The sequence below is a fragment of the Neoarius graeffei genome, chromosome 2 (genome assembly GCF_027579695.1).
Source record: "Neoarius graeffei isolate fNeoGra1 chromosome 2, fNeoGra1.pri, whole genome shotgun sequence".
Lineage (NCBI taxonomy): Eukaryota > Metazoa > Chordata > Actinopteri > Siluriformes > Ariidae > Neoarius > Neoarius graeffei.
The window spans coordinates 66,880,378-66,898,329 of NC_083570.1; the positions used below are offsets into that span (position 1 = coordinate 66,880,378).

General features: G+C 39.5%; 1 protein-coding gene across 1 annotated transcript in view; it reads left to right on the forward strand.

Annotated features, from left to right (window-relative positions):
- Positions 1–17,741, forward strand: part of arid3b (AT-rich interactive domain 3B) — a 30,388-nt gene extending 12,647 nt beyond the window's left edge. Inside the window, exons 5-9 of the mRNA XM_060909119.1 lie at positions 14,178–14,361; positions 14,495–14,748; positions 16,403–16,708; positions 16,813–16,902; positions 16,991–17,741. Of these exons, the coding sequence (XP_060765102.1) occupies positions 14,178–14,361; positions 14,495–14,748; positions 16,403–16,708; positions 16,813–16,902; positions 16,991–17,124 (968 nt within the window). The 3' untranslated portion in view covers positions 17,125–17,741. The remainder of the gene's footprint in view (positions 1–14,177; positions 14,362–14,494; positions 14,749–16,402; positions 16,709–16,812; positions 16,903–16,990) is intronic.
- The last annotated feature ends 211 nt before the right edge of the window (positions 17,742–17,952 follow it).

Consider the following 17,952-nt stretch of genomic DNA (forward strand, 5'->3'; position numbering starts at 1 on the left):
GTGCCTGTGTGCCACCCCTCAGCCCCATGTGTGTTTTGTGTGTAACAGGAGGCGTCAAGAAGTTGTGGTGGAGGGCGAACTGCAAACGTGTTTATGCCAAATGTCCATGAGTGGGGTCTGCTTCTCATGTATGTTTGTTTGTTTGATTTAGCGTGAAAGATGTGCTAGTTGAGCCAGATAGTGAAATATGGGGCTTCTAACAAGTTGTTCCTGTCGGGCAGTTTTGTTTGGCTCACTTAAGAAAAGAAGCTGAGGGATGTTGTTTAATCGGTTCCTTTTCCTACACACAAAGTGGGCCAGAATGAGAGCTGCTTCGGGATTTAAAGTTTATTTAGTGTCGCCTGTGTTGCCCACAACTGAATCCAGATTTGGTATATTAAAGAGATAAGCAAAACAGTGTTTGATTTCTGACTTGTATGTCCCCCTTACTGCAGCCTTTGAGATTAATGTGCAGATCCTGTGCCATGTCATCAGCAGTTTTCATGGTTGATTTGCTTGTAGAAATACAGCTCCCAGTCTTTGTCCCAAATGATCATTTCAGGAATTCAAATCAGCCAAACACTGCCTCTTAATGAAACACATACTCATGGGCCTCGATGCATTGTCCAACTTGTCAAAGTGACTGAAACCTGATAAGAGTGGAGGAGAGCAGCAGGACCTGTAGGCAAGATGGGTGAGGTGTGTGTGTGTGTGTGCGCGCGTGCACAGTGGGGTGCAGGTGGGGTGTCCTCTTGTTTGGGGCCTTTATGGGGGGCATCAAATAGAAGGGGGAGGGGTGGATTAAGGGGCCTCTTGTCTTCTTGCAGAAGATTAATGAGTCCCTAAAATGTAAGGCCTCACCTTCTAATATAAAGGGAATGACCGATTTTGTTAGTCAGTGGTGACTAAATGGAGGAAGAGCATGTAAAAAAGAGCATATAAAATGCAGGAGTAGGTAATTATATGTGAATGGTTGATTACGAGCTAGACAATCTATTTTTTTTTCTACCTAAAAAAAAAAAGTTTGTGACGTAAAGGATTACAGTGGTGCTTGAAAGTTTGTGAACCCTTTAGAATTTTCTATATTTCTGCATAAATATGACCTAAAACATCATCAGATTTTCACACAAGTCCTAAAAGTAGATAAAGAGAACCCAGTTAAACAAATGAGACAAAAATATTATATTCAGTCATTTATTTATTGAGGAAAATGATCCAATATTACATATCCATGAGTGGCAAAAGTATGTGAACCTTTGCTTTCAGTATCTGGTGTGACCCCCTTGTGCAGCAATAACTGCAACTAAACGTTTCCAGTAACTGTTGATCAGTCCTGCACACCAGCTTGAAGGAATTTTAGCCCATTCCTCCGTACAGAACCATTTCAACTCTGGGATGTTGGTGGGTTTCCTCACATGAACTGCTCGCTTCAGGTCCTTCCACAACATTTCGATTGGATTAAGGTCAGGACTTTGACTTGGCCATTCCAAAACATTAACTTGATTCTTCTTTAACCATTCTTTGGTAGAACGACTTGTGTGCTTAGAGTCGTTGTCTTGCTGCATGACCCACCTTCTCTTGAGAATTCAGTTCATGGACAGATGTCCTGACATTTTCCATTAGAATTTGCTAATATAATTCAGAATTCATTGCTCCATCAATGATGGCAAGCCGTCCTGGCCCAGATGCAGCAAAACAGGCCCAAACTATGATACTACCACCACCTCCATGTTTCGCAGATGGGATAAGGTTCTTATGCTGGAATGCAGTGTTTTCCTTTCTCCAAACATAACACTTCTCATTTAAACCAAAAAGTTCTATTTTGGTCTTATCTGTCCATAAAACATTTTTCCAATAGCCTTCTGGCTTGACCACGTGATCTTTAACAAACTGCAGAGGAGCAGCAATGTTCTTTTTGGAGAGCAGTGGCTTTCTCCTTGCAACTCTGCCATGCACACCATTGTTGTTCAGTGTTCTCCTGATGGTGGACTCATGAACATTAACATTAGCCAATGTGAGAGAGGCCTTCAGTTGCTTAGAAGTTACCCTGGGGTCCTTTGTGACCTTGCCAACTATTACATGCCTTGCTCTTGGAGTGATCTTTGTTGGTCGACCGCTCCTGGGGAGGGTAACAATGGTCTTGAATTTCCTCCATTTGTACACAGTCTGTCTGACTGGATTGGTGGAGTCCAAACTCTTTAGAGATGGGTTTGTAACCTTTTCCAGCCTGATGAGCATCATCAACGCTTTTTCCAAGGTCCTCAGAAATCTCCTTTGTTCACGCCATGATACACTTCTACAAACGTGTTGTGAAGATCAGACTTTGATAGATCCCTGTTCTTTAACTACAACCCCGATTCCAAAAAAGTTGGGACAAAGTACAAATTGTAAATAAAAACGGAATGCAATAATTTTATAAATCTCAAAAAACTGATATTGTATTCACAATAGAACATAGACAACATATCAAATGTCGAGAGTGAGACATTTTGAAATTTCATGCCAAATATTGGCTCATTTGAAATTTCATGACCGCAACACATCTCAAAAAAGTTGGGACAGGGGCAATAAGAGGCTGGAAAAGTTAAAGGTACAAAAAAGGAACAGCTGGAGGACCAAATTGCAACTCATTAGGTCAATTAGCAATAGGTCATTAACATGACTGGGTATAAAAAGAGCATCTTGGAGTGGCAGCTTCTCTCAGAAGTAAAGATGGGAAGAGGATCACCAATCCCCCTAATTCTGCGCTGACAAATAGTGGAGCAATATCAGGAGTTCAACAGTGTAAAATTGCAAAGATTTTGAACATATCATCATCTACAGTGCATAATATCATCAAAAGATTCAGAGAATCTGGAAGAATCTCTGTGCGTAAGGGTCGAGGCCGGAAAACCATACTGGATGCCCATGATCTTCGGGCCCTTAGATGGCACTGCATCACATACAGGCATGCTTCTGTATTGGAAATCACAAAATGGGCTCAGGAATATTTCCAGAGAACATTATCTGTGAACACAATTCACCGTGCCATCCGCCGTTGCCAACTAAAACTCTATAGTTCAAAGAAGAAGCCGTATCTAAACATGATCCAGAAGCACAGACGTCTTCTCTGGGCCAAGGCTCATTTAAAATGGACTGTGGCAAAGTGGAAAACTGTTCTGTGGTCAGACGAATCAAAATTTGATGTTCTTTATGGAAATCAGGGACGCCGTGTCATTCGGATTAAAGAGGAGAAGGACGACCCAAGTTGTTGTTAGCGCTCAGTTCAGAAGCCTGCATCTCTGATGGTATGGGGTTGCATTAATGCATGTGGCATGGGCAGCTTACACATCTGGAAAGACACCATCAATGCTGAAAGGTATATCCAGGTTCTAGAGCAATATATGCTCACATCCAGACGATGTCTCTTTCAGGGAAGACCTTGCATTTTCCAACATGACAATGCCAAACCACATACTGCATAAATTACAGCATCATGGCTGCGTAGAAGAAGGGTCTGGGTACTGAACTGGCCAGCCTGCAGTCCAGATCTTTCACCCATAGAAAACATTTGGCGCATCATAAAACAGAAGATACGACAAAAAAGACCTAAGACAGTTGAGCAACTAGAATTAGAACCTGGATTAGACAAGAATGGGTTAACATTCCTATCCCTAAACTTGAGCAACTTGTCTCCTCAGTCCCCAGACGTTTACAGACTGTTGTAAAGAGAAAAGGGGATGTCTCACAGTGGTAAACATGGCCTTGTCCCAACTTTTTTGAGATGTTATTGTCAGGAAATTTAAAATCACCTAATTTTTCTCTTTTAAATTATACATTTTCTCAGTTTAAACATTTGATATGTCATCTATGTTCTATTCTGAATAAAATATGGAATTTTGAAACTTCCACATTATTGCATTCCGTTTTTATTTACAATTTGTACTTTGTCCCAACTTTTTTGGAATCGGGGTTGTAAAACAGGGTGCCCACTCACACCTGATTTCCATCCCATTGATTGAAAACACCTGACTCTAATTTCACCTTCAAATTAACTGCTAATCCTAGAGGTTCACATACTTTTGCCACTCACAGAAATGTAATATTGGATCATTTTATTCAATAAATAAATGACCAAGTATAATATTTGTCTCATTTGTTTAACTGGCTTCTCTTTATCTACTTTTAGGACTTGAGTGAAAATCTGATGATGTTTTAGGTCATATTTATGCAGAAATATAGAACATTCTAAAGGGTTCACAAACTTTCAAGCATCACTGTATTTTCTTGCCAAAAGGCCCACCCAAACAGACAGACACATGTACAACCACATAATCTGCTTAATGTATTAATAAATTATGCAGCTCATCTTTGTGGAGAGTTCATCGCATGCCGTTTCCTGTTACTCAGTGGAAAAGCAACACCATGCGTGTGCTGAGTTAATGTTTAGTATGGCATGTCCTGTTTTGTGGACGTTTTGTCTTCGGCTCTTGTGAGCCTTGTTATTTTCCTCTGGTGCATTTTTTTTGACATCCTGACGAATGGATTTCCTCTGTGTTTTTATGCGTTCTGCTGTTCCCCTGTCCAGACTAACATTTTATGGTGATCTGCTAGAGATTTATATTGGAAAGACAAGAATTTTCCCTCACCCCTTCCTAGTTCTCTGATGTGGTGCTTGTTCTTTATCTTCAACTTCAACTTGTTTAATTTCCACAGATAAAGGGTAACTGTGCAGCCATGCCCTTTGTACTCACTGTCTGTTGGTATTTACCGTATATTGCTCATGAGGTCAGGCTTTTCAAGCTACTGGAATGGTGAGGCCTAATAAACTACATAGCATTAATCGCATGCAGTCACACATTTATCTATCTATCTATCAATCAATCAATCAATCAAATGCAAACAATGGTTTACTTTTTTATGCATTTTTATACTTGTGCATTTTGGAATCCTACCCATCTCTGCCTTTTTTTTTTTTTTAAATCTATCTGCAAAGTAACTTGCTTTAGTTCCCAGCATACAAGTATAGTCCTGACAGGTAAACTACAGAGCAGCAGCACTAGTGGTATCCACAGGTACACTGTCAGAAGTAGGGGTACGGTAGGAGTCCATTTCTGTCCCCCAAGGTACAATCTACACTAATATACCCCCTAGGGCTCATTATTGAACCTCAAGGTAACTGTGTACTTTTTTGGGGGCCAAAAAGGTACGTACATGTTCCCATGCAATATAATAATGGGTACAAATAAGTACCCTAGAGGGTACTGCCTCAGTGACAAGCTGTTGTACCCCTAAAGGTACAGTAATGTACTTTATTTTCTGAGCGTGTATGCGTGTAGTTTTACATGTAATTGTATTCTTTTGTGTAGTTGTACAGACATGAATTCTGTAAGATTAATATTTGATTAAACTCATGAATGTATCCATGTATAGAAAATGGCTTTGCGCCAGTAATGCTGGCTTATCCCTTTAATATTAGCCAGTGTGACGCAGAACTGTGGTATGCAGATTAGACTTCAAGAGCAGGAGGATAAAGGATTTATTGCATAGTAGAACAGATTGTATGTTTTTATTATCTGCTAAATCAATACATGGACATCTTTTACTGCACCATTACTATGTAGATGGATAGCTGTCTACAGTTAACTGTCTCCAATTAAATATCAGTTTCATACATATACAAATTAGAGGCAGATGTGCAGATAAATTCAATATGTTGTACTACACTTTATTTGTGGTGGCTTAGGCTACATCCACATGACAACGGCAATGAGATATATATATATATTTTTTTTTTTAAATATCGCGTCCACATGGGCAACGGATCAGTAAAATTTCAGGTTCATATGGCAACGCAACGCTTGCTGAAAACGATGCAATACACATGCCACACCACTACGTGCGCTGTAAGACGGTCCCATCGGAGACACCAGAACAATAGAAGTAGACGACACATGCATTAGCCACACAAAGTTTTGATTATTAATCAGTAGCGTAAAACGAAAGACGCAGAAAGAGGAATGAATGGGGGTAGATGGAAGCCGGTACGCCAACATTCTGATATCCTCCAGAATTCTTTAATGGTCCGGAATAAATTGAATGCTACACGTTGATGGATTACTTTGTTCTTCTACGCCCTTTTTGAGGAATGTATTGTCGGACTTAAACCAACATCTGAAGAGGTGAGATCGCTCCTTTTTTTTTTTTTCCTATGTTTGCTGGCGGGATTGTTTTTGGAAAGCGCACGGGCGGTGCGCGGTTTGGTACTGCTTCCGCAGTGTTTGGACTAAAGACTCTGCCCTAAGGGCTTTTCTCTTTCTCTCTCTCTCTCTCTCTCTCTCTCTCTCTCTCTCACTTTGCACCATTACACAATAAATGTACACAGTGAAAAATATTTTGTAAGTGCGTTTCATGAACCAAGTTATAGGATTTGTTGACAACTCGCATCGAGTTCGTTACACTTCTACCCGGCGTGAAGCATTGACAGTCATGTGGTTGTGACGTCATCGTAAACAAATCCGTACTACTCATCCAGATGACTTCGCAACAGCGCCGTTGCCAGATTTTTTCACTCTGGAACCCGTTCTCAAAAGATTTCGTTTTGGGGCACCCAAAACGCCGGTGCCATGTGGACGCCAGGCTGAAACGATAAACAATTTTATCAGATTCACCTGAATCCGTTGCCGTGTGGACAGGGCCTTACTGAACTCTCTAGTGGCAGTGCAGTCTCTTCAAATGGTCTACAACCTTCTCTCATGGCAAGACATTGCTTTTGGTTAGGATTCCTGGATTGCCATTTACATGGAGATTATGACAAACCTTGACTTTCGGGTTTAAGTGAACATGGAGGCTAATGTGACTTTTTACTTGAACCTGCCAAACATTTCGGCCACATCAGGTTCCAGTCTGGTCATCCAAGAACATGTATCTGAGGCTACAGTGGGTACATACTCGCCTAAATCTGACAGTTGAATATTAAAGATGGTCAGAGTAGTCACTGATATCACATTTTCAAAGCATAAATAAGCTTAAAAACACAGAAATATAAAGTCATATCGCCATTTGTCTTCCAGCATCTTATTTCATTTGTCCTGTTCTGTGTCTATCTGTAATGTTTTTTTTCAGTTAAAGCTATACAGCCTTTTGATTTAAAAAAAATCGGTGAAATTTGGTTCCCTCTGAAATTTGATATGTTTTTATTTCTGTAATCTCTCTCAAATTATCAGGCCATTCTGTGGCTGGGAAGTTATTTAATTTGAGGGGATTCCCTTGCAAATAATGTGCATGAAATCACTCACTTCATGCAGTCAAGCAGATAGAGGAGGTCCATGTGCGCATGCGTAGGTTTACCTGCTGCTTCTTTTTTTGGGTTTTATGGCAGCTGGCATCCACAGTGTTGCATTACTGCCATCTACAGGTTCACCTTGACCGTGCACTGACAGTTACATCATTCTGTTGGTAAACGAACAGCTGATCACACTGAGGTGCTCGCTGACTGCCGATATTTATTAGTTTGGTCTTGCGTTTCCTTTCCTTTGCAGCATAGTGTGCATCATCTCGCTTTCCATGACTGTAGTTGGTCTTTCACATTTCATTTGCATCCTCCATTTTTCCCTCCTGTTTCAAATTTGTATCCCACAATGCCTTGCGTGAACAGGGAAAGCCCACCACATGATGCATGATGTAGTATCTTGAATTGGGTCAGGGTGAAGCAGGCAAAAATAGTGGAGAATTTAGGGTCACGTGGCCCTAAATTCATTAATTGTTCTATTAATAAAAAATTTTAAAAACTAATAAAATTGGAAGTCTGTGATTCAAATTTAATATCTTTCGGTCCAAAGATAATTAGGTGTCGGAAAATTCTTTTTATGACCTAAACTTGAAAAATCTGAAAGGCAGTCTACCTTTAATTTGAGCATGACTTCTTTTTAACTCAACGTTTGATTTCCTTATTTATTTACTTTTTTTTTTTTTTACCCCAAACATCTACCAGTTGTTAATATTTGCCAATTACCACTCAATGTATAAATAAGCTGGAATGAAGGTATAATTTGGAAATTTAACCAAATAAACAAATAACCCAGTTTGAATTGATCTTTGTTTTGTCAGACATGATATCCCTCTACCATGTGCCAATATCTAGCAGGGAGCAGTTTTGTAAATGCAGGTTGCTGAAGATATTCCTGCAGCTCGACATTATCATTTCTACTGCACACGTGGTTTAGCTGACTTGCTTCTAATCCAGGCAGATCTTCTTGTCCTAACTTGTCCCTTAGCAGTTTGGCCTTTATACAGTTTCAACCATGTCATCCAGGATGTCTGACCTGGTGTTAAACCGTGCATTTCCTGTGTTTATTGCCACTGACTATGGTAAGAAAGACGAGCATTGTTTAAGTCTGAGCGTGGTATTTCCTTCAGCCGTGCACCATTACTGTGGCTTCTATTGCTTCATTAAAGACTGAAGGCCTCTTAATGTGGGCAACTGTTTCCTGGTTATATAGGCCAAAGGTCATATTCAAATATATATATATATATATATATATATATATATATATATATATATAATTTATTTATTATTTTTTTCTCCCCTATGACGAGAAGGTGTCAGTTTTGCTCAGCTATACATTAAATTTTCTAGTTGGATTTAATTTGTGATTACTCTTGATGTCTTTTTCATTTGGTATTTCCATTTTTCCTCCTTATCACTAATGGATGCAAACCTTTTTCTTCTTATTCTCTCTTTGTCTTAGGGCCCGGTCCCACAACGCTGATAACTAGAACTCTATAACTATACCTTTAACTACAACTATGACTATACCTCTGCCTTTAGTTCCGGTCTGGAGCAGTCACACCACAGCTATAATCCCGACTATAATATCAGTTGGTCCTGCCACTCAGGTAAATAAATGTGTGCAACTTGGGAATAGTCATGGAAGTTTTTTTTCCAAGTAGTAGCACATTACTCCAGGTCATACTGTATAGCTTGGACTTCAAAACAATCCATGCATATACTCCAGTGGTTGATTTAAAATACGGATAGGTCACAGACTACGGAAATATAATAAAGGATACAAAATACAGCGTGGTTACGTATTTTAATACAGATGCATCATGGATGCTAACAATTTACAGATTGGTCATGGAAGTTTCAGTATATTAAAGATTGGTTATGGATTTCATATGGATAATGTATCATGGATTTAAAAAATAAAATAAATTAAGAAATCCAAAACAATTAAATGTTGGTACTGCCAAAGTTCATAATTAAAATATCTTACCTGCATTTATATGTTTAGTTTATTAATTTATATTTCATGGAAAATGTCACATCCGTGAATAAAAGATCCTTGCTTTGTAATTTTTTTGTGAATCCGTATTGTGTCTTCATGATGCAACAAAGATGCCTGGGAAAAACAGCACGTGCTCGGACAATACATGTAAACAATTACCTGATTGGTCAGATGTTTTATCGGATCAGGTCTAGGCCTGGGGAAAGTCGCTCCAGAAGCAGTCTTGCCAATAAACCCAGGCCTGGGCTATAGGTATCGTTATCGGTCTGGTGTGACCACCAACCACCGAAACTGCAGGGCACCGATTTATTTATAGTTGTAGTTATTGTGGGATCAGGCCTTTAGGCTTGTTAGGTCCTGACTGCATTAATGGATTCTGTCTTCAGACTCTGATCACAGTACTAAGCCATCTTCATTGTTTTCTTTCATTTAACCTTTTCTGATTTATCTTAACGCCCTTTCCTTTGTTCGGCTGATTTATAGGCAACATGATCACTTGAAAAGTCACAAGCCAAAGAAAGGCTACTATAAAAACTTTCTTGATTCTTTGGTGAAGGCTCTGAATGACTTTTTTCCACTGCTTTTGAGCTCAGTCTGTTTTACAGTTATGGTTCACACCACACGGTCTCTCCCTTGACAGTACTACTTTACGTCCCTTACTTTTTGACCTGTTCTCAATCCCTTGCGTTATGACCTGGGGTTAACCCTGAGGTTGAGCCTGGTTATTGATCACTTGATGAATGGGTAATGTCATCCCCAATGTTAAATAACTCATTTTCAAAGCTTGCCCTTGCCTTCCCCAGGGAGTGCTGAACCCTGTCTTGGAAGCCTGCCATTTTAAATCATGGCATGCTCTCTGGGTAAATGAACACATCACAAATATTGGCATATTTCTGAGCAGGACTGCAGAGGAAAGCATGTGGTGCCATTCAAGCCTTACAGAAACAGAGCTCAGATTCATCTCTGGGATGAAGAAATGGAGTTAAAAAAAAAAATATATATATATATATATATATATATATACACACACACACACACACACACACACACACACACACCCACCGGTGTATGTATGTATGTATATATATATATATATATATATATATATATATATATATATATATATATATATGTGTATGTGTGTGTGTGTGTGTATATATATATATATGTATATATATATATATATATATATATATATATATATATATATATATATATATATATATATGTGTGTGTGTATATATATATATATATATATATATATATGTGTGTGTGTATATATATATATATATATATATATATATATATATATATATATATATATATATGTGTATGTATGTGTGTGTGTGTGTGTATATATCTCAGGAGATCTCGCTTGCTGTCTGAATGAGATTTATTTTTAAAGGTAAATGAAGGCCACATTTCATGCTTCTTTCCCACAAGAAAGCACATTTGTTAAAGCAGTTGGGCTTATGGAGAAATAGCACAGCTGTTGTAGCGTTTTCATCCTCTGAAATGTTTTATTGACCACCATCAGTGGAGACTCATTAGTCTTTCCGTTGTCTCAGGAAACATCAGTCTATACTAAGACTGCTCTTATGGGTCACAATTAATATAAGGATATACAGATAAAGTACACGCACACATCGTGCAGATTTTTTTTTTCTTGCGTTGTGTACAATACACATTGTTGCCCTGGATCACACTGATGTGACTTTTTGTTATTCATTACAGGTATATTTGTCTACCTGTAAATGAACTGAAGGCCTGTGTTCCTAAACAACAACCCCACCCCCCCACCCCCCAACCACAGTTTTCTGAATAGACAGGAACTTTTATTCGCAAACTGAAACACTGACCTGAGTACCATGGCTCATGCTTTGTCGTTACTCCCCCCCCCCCCCAGCTGTCTTTTTATCCATTTTATTTATTATGCTTCTCCTTGTTTCCCCACGTATTCAAACTACCGGGTTGTGTGTGGATTCAAAGGTGCTGTATGTAAGAATTTTAGTTTAAAACATTTAAGTTAAATTATCAACACAATGTGAAGAAATAAGTTTTGAAGCTATGTCAGAGATGGCTCTGTATTGGGTTGCAGAGATATCTACTGAAGTTAGCTTGATAATCATCTAGCCCTGAGACAGGACAGTCTGCCCATCTCGTAATGCAACTTTGTACCTCGAGGCAATGAGGAGAAGGAGGAGAAAAGGGTATGCACATGAGGTTACTGCAGCTACACTCATTGAGTGTCAGACTAAACTTGCTGAGTGGCAGTATTAGCATTCATCTCAAATGCCAGCAAAAAAAAAAAAAACTTTACGTGTGATTTCAGATTGCATTGGAATCTGCTCTGCTCAGTGAATAACTCCTGTTATCTGTCAGTGACAACCACAGGTTTCAGAAAAATACTCTTCTTTTTACTTGGTTTAGGAGTTTATTTTTCTGACTTACAAAGTAGGAAAAGAAACGCAGTTTGCTTTTTAAAATTTGTATTTGCAATTTCTAATGATAAATAAAAATGGCATATTAATTTGTTACTGACATGAAAATAGAATGACCAAATGTACATGGACCATTAATGTCCTTGGTTAAAAAGGCTAGAAAAAAGTGCTATTACAAAACTGAATGTGCTGACTGGACTAAAATGCTCCACGTTTTCATCGTAACCTTGACAATAACCCGTAACAACATGCATATGGTTTTTATCCCCCGCTAGCTGAAAGGCCAGAAGGGAGATCGTCTCGTGGCGATGTCCATCCCGGGAAGGGTACTTGCCTTCTGAAATCAGCTCCTCTCAGTTTCTGCAGGAATTTCACGAAACTTGGCAGGATTCTTTGTTTTATGTCGGTAATACACACATTGCAATTTCGTTCAATTCGGTCACATTTTACCAGAGTTATGGCATAGTTGCCAGCGGGGGATATTGAGCTCTCAGAGCACTCTTGTTAAGATTGTCGAAAGCATGAAAGCTCTCCCTTCATTTAGTTGGGCATTTAGCCAGTCATTCCAGCACAACACCGTTCCTTTTCACTCACAAAACATTCTCATTCTTCATACTTGTGTGCTAAAATGGGTTGCCAGATATACTTCAGTGGCCATTTAAATACTTGGGAGGCTCACCTGAGTAAAGTCTACATGAGGGGGAAACACTGGACTTTACAAATGGATTAAAAAAATAATAATAATCAGAGCGATCTTTTAACAGACTGCGAGAAGCAAATGGATCACTGCAATTCATAGAACCAAATGGAATGCAGGCACTAAAATGTGGATTTGCAGTCACCATTTTGTTGGATCTATTTGATTTTTGGAGAAGTTGGGGTAAGGACACGCCAGTTTTCTGCTGATTTTATACTGCCCCCTATTTATTTGGGATGTGACTATGAATTTGACATGTGGCCAAATCTTACATGTAGCACCTTTTACTGGACTCAGTTCCTCCAAATGAGCTTTGCTTTGTGGGCCTGTGTACTGATCTTCCTGCTGCTAGCACTCTCAGCCAGACATGGGTTTTTTGTTGTTGGGGTTTCTTTTTTTCCTGAATGATTCAGTATTTTTACTGAATCATTAGATTCGTAGTGTCTCGAAGATGAAAGAAGTCACTGTAGCACTAAATCATTGTTTTTGTTAGTTGCTACTGATGAGCTTTTCAGTACAGATCCACAATTAACTAAATGATTATCAGAGATTTTACACAGATTTAAATTACCTGTGTTAACTGTGGTGTGGTGGGTGGGGGGTTTAAAACCATCTGTGAACTGGGTAAGTTGTATTTGCAACCATGTATGTGCCAAACCAAATCTGCAACTTGTGTCTGGATGGTTTATGCTCCTGGTTCAGCAAATCAGTTGAGCTGGTGAGTTTAGTGAGAACTGTTCTGGCTCATTAGAGTTAGAGATTTCCAGCGCAATTCTTCTAAACATGGACTTGCAAGAATATTATAAAATGACTGGACTTTTGTCTGCCTTAGCCAGTGGCATGATCCAGCTACACATCTGAGCAAGGCATGCAACCGAACAGATTGGTGAATGAATCATTTGACTTGATGGATTCAAGACTTGTTGGTGAAAAAACACACACGGGGTGGAAAAAAAACAAATTTTATATTATTTTGCTGACTATTGTGATGATGATGCTTATTCATGACAGGAGTTTTGTTGGGATAGGGTAGAGTAACATTGAAATATTTATCTTAAGACATCTGTGCAGCCATGACAAATGAAGCTTGGCAGGAACAGTATGGGAGATGTTAAGGAAATTAAAACAAATGACTTATTTTAAACAGATAATATAAATAATGCAGTATATCTTAAACAGATTTGGAGCAAAGTGATATACAAAGACAAATATAATAACATTGCTCATAAAGGACAAGAATAAATACAAATAAGACTATCACAGTTTATCTAACATTTTATAATATCCCACTGCAATGTGAAATGAAAGGAATGGTAGGGTACTTGCTCTTCAACAAGGCATGCAAACAACTGCATCTAATATACCAGTGGAACTTATAGTCTGGAAAATATAGTATTTAATGTCTTGTCTGGGCTTTTATTGGTTTTATGGATTTACCATGGAGTGGTGTCTATAATTCCTGCATGACTCGCACTTTATGGATCTATATACAGTAATTTTAAAGATAACAAGACTGCATTTAAGTCCCCCCCCCCAATCCAGTGTACTAGACTGCACCATAGTATGCACCAGAAACGGCTAGTTTGTTTGTTTGCAGATAAATGCATAGAAAACGTGATGGATAAAGTGGGAAATGTGGAAATATTACACAAAACTATGGAATATGAGTTGGGCGATATAATGAACAAACCACACAAACTAAAAGCCCTTTCATGACACTTTTTTAAATTTTTAATTATTATAATATTCCCATCAATATCCCAATTTGATGTTACCTATTTTTGTTCTCAGGCACCCCAGTGAACCGTATCCCCATCATGGCCAAGCAGGTGCTAGACCTCTATAAGCTCTATAAACTTGTGACGGAGAAGGGCGGTCTCGTGGAGGTGATCAATAAGAAAATCTGGAGAGAGATCACCAAAGGTCTAAACCTGCCCACTTCAATCACCAGTGCTGCCTTCACCCTCCGCACACAGTAAGAACATGTGTAAAAGTGTCAATATAATACGCAGTTCTATTTTCAGTCATCTTTTTTTAGTCCCCTGTTTAAAGTGATGTAATATCGGTCGCACTGTGTGCTGATTATTACTTGTGCATCCTCTTTGTAGATACATGAAGTATCTGTACCCCTATGAATGTGAGAAGAAAGGGCTCAGTTCTCCTGGAGAGCTGCAGGCCGCCATCGACAGCAACCGCAGAGAAGGTCGTCGGCCCGGGTACAGTAACAGTCTGTACCGCTTCTCTCCTTCCCCCAGTGGTGGTGCCGCCCCTCACCTGCTCTCACCTCCCAAAATGCACCTGCCCAACTCTGGACATAACGGCTTGCAGAGCACACCAAATCCAGCCCTTAAGAAGGGGACAGGTAATCACAGCTGGATTCACACACCTACATTAAGCTGTAGCTTTATGTTTCAAGACTAAATTAATGCGCTGTGTACTGAAGTGTTACTTAAAGGTAACAATCCCAATATTTCACCCACTTACAACATCCAACAGGTTTACTTTTTTGAGTAAATTATATAATATTATAATATGTTTGTGTTATATGGTAGTCTTGCCCTGGTATGGAATAGTTAAGGGCCTGTTTTGGCAGTCTGGAGTGTGAAAGTCACGCTGTCTGCAAATTCCAGGAGACCCAGCATCACATGGGTGCAGAATCTTGTACATGTAGAGTGTGATCAGGAAAATAAGTGTAATATGCAGTAACCGAACATTATGGTGGAATACAAAAGGGTTGGATATAAACAACTGCAAACACCCAATGTATACAACTGAAACCGCAATGTTCATCAAGATGAGTCAATTGTGTATTTCACGACTTCAAGCTCCCCCTTTGTGTCAAGGTTGCCAGTGGTCTCTAATACTATATGCAAGATAAATATATTCTCCGATATATTCATGGAAACTTGGGAGGGAGGGGTGGGAGTTGAAATTAAAAATAAACTGATTTTATTTCATATTTTATATAATTGCAAGTTTGTGATTAAAAAAAAAAGTCTCGATCTCTAGGATGGCTGGTGTGTAGGAAGGTCAATATGTTTGTTTATATGAAATGCTGGGTCTGATTAGAAAAGTCCAAAGTGTCAAAGCCACTATAAGGGCTTATGTTTCTGGATGCTGTGCCATGTTTAGAGATCTTTTATAAATATGCTAATTGAAAATGCCTTCAACCTGATCCATGCCGTGTTCTTGTCCTGATGAACAAATGCACAGCATTCATCTGCATACTGAAACATGATCAGGTCTTATATTTCTTGATTCAATAACAATGGCATTATCAGGTCTTCTGTCTGTCTTATATGGATGCAGCAAAATTGTTGTATGGATAGCTTCTGCATTCAGCTCTGTCTGTGCACTCAAATTATCTCCCCAAAATAATATCATAATTGTGCTTTATAATATTTAGGATTACTTTAAGTGACTCATCTTGGAATTTAGCAGCTGAAAGATTGGGTGTAATTAAAGGATTAGAAATAAGACAACTGCAATTAAAGTTATTTTGGGGGAATTCTTTTTTTTCTCCTTTCCTTAAACATCCTCATCTCATCTCATTATCTCTAGCCGCTTTATCCTTCTACAGGGTCGCAGGCAAGCTGGAGCCTATCCCAGCTGACTACGGGCGAAAGGCGGGGTACACCCTGGACAAGTCGCCAGGTCATCACAGGGCTGACACATAGACACAGACAACCATTCACACCTATGGTCAATTTAGAGTCACCAGTTAACCTAACCTGCATGTCTTTGGACTGTGGGGGAAACCGGAGCACCCGGAGGAAACCCACACGGACACGGGGAGAACATGCAAACTCCACACAGAAAGGCCCTCGCCAGCCCCGGGGCTCGAACCCAGGACCTTCTTGCTGTGAGGCGACAGCACTAACCACTACACCACCGTGCCACCCCTTAAACATCCTATACTTATTCATATCAGTTATCTTTTGACATCAGAAAGGTTCAGTCTGTATGAATCATGCTTTTGTAGTGGTCACTCATTGTTATTCAATCTGAATGTTCAGTTCCTGAAGATGGTCCAGCCTCCATGTTGCCTGGTAGATTACCCCTGGCTTTGGCATTAGGCCACCAACAACAGCTGGCACGGGCTGCCACCTTGGAACAGCTGCGCGAGAGGCTAGAGATCGGCATGGGTGCTCCAGCTGTGCCCACTGGAGCCTCTGCCATAGAAGCGCCTGAGAGGAAGATGGCTCGCCTGGCTGAGGAGCAGCAGAGGCTGCTGCAGCAGGCCTTTCAGCAAAACCTACTTGCAATGGCATCACAAGTGAACCCTACCAATCTACGCCTCAACACTACCAATACCCCCCGTGGTGAGTCCTCAAGCTTCATCTCATCTGTTGGTTGGGAGATGTGAATGAATGCTGTCATGGCATTAATAGTGTTCCTAACGTAATGTGTTTTCTATCTTATCTAGAGGAAAAGCAGGATCTGTCTCTCAGTATCTCCTCAAATGGATCAGCCAGTATCACAGTGTCACTAGAGGTTAATGGGATTGTTTACTCAGGTGTGTGACAGGATTATATATCAGCAAAACTTTTTTTCATTTAAGTACGTTAGCCTAAAATTTGCTAATTGGTGACACTTCTATACAGGATCCCTGTATGCTCAGAAGTCCTCTGGAGTCCCAGCTACACCCACAGGCCAGAGCTCCACTGTCAATCCCAGCATCCCCTCCTCCTCTAAAGGTTCTGGCTCTACAGAGCCTGCTGCTAGTGGCTCTACCTAGCTCCCAGCAGCCACATGGTTTCTCTCCTCTCCCTTAGGGAAGCTCACCCTACAGAGAGTCCAGTGGTCTACAAAGCCAAGTCTACCTCCTTTTTTGAGACATCAGGTTCAGTCTGCTGAGAGTGATCTCCACTTACGAAGATTAGCTGTAATTATTCCACCCTCTTGCAGATGACCTCTACCCTTTACCACTCTCTCAGGACTTGAATGATCATGAGAATGATCTGATCACAACAGATACCTCAGATGTTTTAATGGTAATGTCATGAGCATATTTCTGTGCTCTAGCCATTTGATACCAATGCAGTATGCCTTCCTCTATGCATTTATGCCCGGAGAGTCATCCACCTGCAAACAATCATGGCACAAAATATTCTGCCAAAATCATACAGTGGGTGTTTGATTGTTGGACATTTTGCCATCAGTACTATTCTGCTGAAGTGTTTACCATACTTATGCACATCAATAGTGGATTCCCAAACATCCAGACTGGATCAACTTCTTTCTTTCTTTCTGTTTCTGTTTGTTCTGTGGATAAATAAGTTTCCCGGGTTTTTTTTTTTCCCTCCCATTTTGCTTTATTGAAAATGGATCATATTTTCAGATATTTTTGTTAGCAGCGGGGTTAGTTATTTTATTTTTTAACTTTGTGTATTTACTTGATTTGTGGATTTCTTTTCCATCATTATTATTATTATTATTATTATTATTATTATATTTTTTATTTTTAGTTTCTAGATATCCAGAAGTATTGTATGGCTTTTGAGAAGAGTTTTGAGTATTGAAACTGATATTTACGAAGCCAAACACAAACTTTTTTTCACTTGCA